At 43.4% G+C, this 2,397-nt stretch overlaps 1 protein-coding gene across 1 annotated transcript; it reads right to left on the reverse strand.

Annotated features, from left to right (window-relative positions):
* Positions 1–380: 380 nt before the first annotated feature.
* Positions 381–1,898, reverse strand: NHLRC1 (NHL repeat containing E3 ubiquitin protein ligase 1). Its single transcript, XM_044295719.1, has one exon. It carries the CDS (start codon positions 1,896–1,898, stop codon positions 699–701), a length of 1,200 nt encoding a protein of 399 aa, XP_044151654.1. The 3' UTR covers positions 381–698.
* Positions 1,899–2,397: the final 499 nt, after the last annotated feature.

Genomic DNA, 2,397 nt, shown 5'->3' on the forward strand with positions numbered 1-2,397 from the left:
TTTCATTTACAACATGCTAGACAAGTTTGTTTTTTTTACAACTTTTGTGCTAGTTTTTTGTCCATACCTATTTTGTCCCTTGTTTTGTCACAGCCTAAGAGCTTATGTACACGGCCGTTTTGGCCCACATCCAGTCCGTGTTTTTTGTGAGTTGGATGCGGACCCATTGATCTCAATGGGGCCACAAAAGATGCGGAGAGCACACAGTGTGTTGTCTGCAACCGTAAGTTCATTCCGCAGCCCTGCAAAAAAATAGAACATGTGCTATTCTTGTCCGTTTTGCGGACACGGATAGGACATTTCTGCGGGAGTAGAAAAAAAAAAAAGGCGGCATATACTCGGCCAGTATCCTAGTTTTGTGCAAAACACAAATCCCTTAGACCATTTTATAATAGACCAGAGAACAGCAACCTTCGGCACTCCAGCTGTGGTGAAACTACGACTCCCAGCACGCACACCTGCTTGGCTGTTCTCAGAACTCTCGGCTGGGAGTTGTAGTTTCACAACAGCTTGAGTGCCGGAGGTTGCTAACCCCTATTATAGACATTACACATGCCCAGAACAGTTTTTGTGGACAATAATGTCACCGATAGATTTTGAATAGATTATGAGGTCTACCTTGTTTTCTATATGCTGCGATTAAACATATACATTTTAGTACTTAGAGAAAACATGCTGGAGTGAAGATTTCCCTATGATTATGGAGAATAAATTAGAACGGAGTGATTACCACTGTCTAACACAGCAACAGAACCGTCTTCTAACACAGCCAATGCCACCGGGTACGATAGGCCACTGGCAACAATATGCTTTATGGTATTAAACCCTTCCATTCTGTGAAGGCAAATGACACATCTATTATTGATGTCTACTAGCAAAATATTACCGGACCGGTCAAATGCCACCCCAGAAGTATGGACGGCTAAAGGTAGAAGCAAGCTCAAGCTGAAACTATCAATTTGCCTCATGAGTTTCATCTGACTACTAAAAAGTTTCAAGCAGGTACTGTAAGAGTTTTTGCCGTTCTTGGCTAGGTGCTCTACCACGATAACCTCCCCGCTTCTTGGGCACACAGCAATCTCTCTGGGGTGGGTCAAATGGGAACAAACGTCTAAACATTTTTGGATGTTTCCATTGTCAAAGTCTACAGCTAAGAGAACAAGATTTCCATTGTCAGGATCAGATACCATGACTTCATTTTTGGAGTTGATGCCCAGGCCCCAGGGCAAGCTGAACGGCTGCTTAACCACCAACTTACACATCCCAGATTGACTGAACACCTTAAGGGAATGATCCCCTGTGTCTGTCACAATTATGAAACCATCAAAGGTCACTGCTACATCAGCTGGGTAAATAACGGCATTGTCAGAATCCTCTTTCGCCCCAGTTTGTTGCAAGCACTTCCCATTCATTGTGAATCTGGCGATTCTTTTCTTTCCATCATGCGACACGACCAAGCATTTGGTTTTGGTACAGAAAGCAATGCCACTTGGATTAAAAAGTACACCCCAACCACCAAACGAGACGCTAAGGTTGAAACTTGCAGATTCAAGTTTTGTCACTTGACTTCTTGCGCAGTCTGCAGAAGAAGCTTCAGGCTGATCGGGAACAACCCGTCCTAAGATCTCTAAAAGGTGTAGAATAGGGAGACACACACTAGTATCCTGCTTACGACAGGCTTTGCGGCAGAATGGGCACTCTAGCCTTTCATTTCCAAGACGGCAGAGAGAGGAGACGCAGTCTTGGCACATAGTATGGCCACAGGGAAGGTTTTTGGGCCTGCGTCTCTGCTGCTGTCTGTACCTTTCAAAGCAGACCTTGCATTCAAGTAAATGCATTTCAGTTTCCTCCAAGAAATCCTTCATAGTTCTGATTTCTTTCTGAGCCGGTGATGACATTGCATGCGGCTGTAATCCTTACCGATAAAGGCAAAGCTGATCACATTGAAATATATCACGTGACCCGGCCCTGTCAGCAGTGCTATTTAAAGCCTTGCGTACTGGCAGTACCTTGGTAAACCATGCCATCTAATGGCGCAAAAGTGAAAATGCATATGGTTTCATCAAAGGCGATTTTCATGCCCATTGTTGAGGGCCTGCATTACGTCAAAATCATGACATATTTGATATAGATAAGAGGCTGCATTCGTACGGCTATATTTGATTCGGAAGAATGGGGACAAGATTTGTGAATTTCAATGAAGCCATACTTGCCTATAGGCACTTTGCCACTTCATAGAGTACGGATGATCCCAGCATCTAAACATATGGATTTTATATGCAAACATGCTATTTCCCCCAAAGCAACAAGCTGCGATGTTCAAAGGCAAAACCTTTTTTTACTACTAAATGATTTATTATTATTGCTATCCCAATCTGATCTGTTAGACACTCCAGT

This window comes from Bufo gargarizans, chromosome 5 (genome assembly GCF_014858855.1).
Source record: "Bufo gargarizans isolate SCDJY-AF-19 chromosome 5, ASM1485885v1, whole genome shotgun sequence".
Classification (NCBI taxonomy): domain Eukaryota; kingdom Metazoa; phylum Chordata; class Amphibia; order Anura; family Bufonidae; genus Bufo; species Bufo gargarizans.

Bases quoted from the DNA above. Each gene is read 5' to 3' on its own strand.
- NHLRC1 (XM_044295719.1), bottom strand. From the start codon at position 1,898: ATGTCATCACCGGCTCAGAAAGAAATCAGAACTATGAAGGATTTCTTG.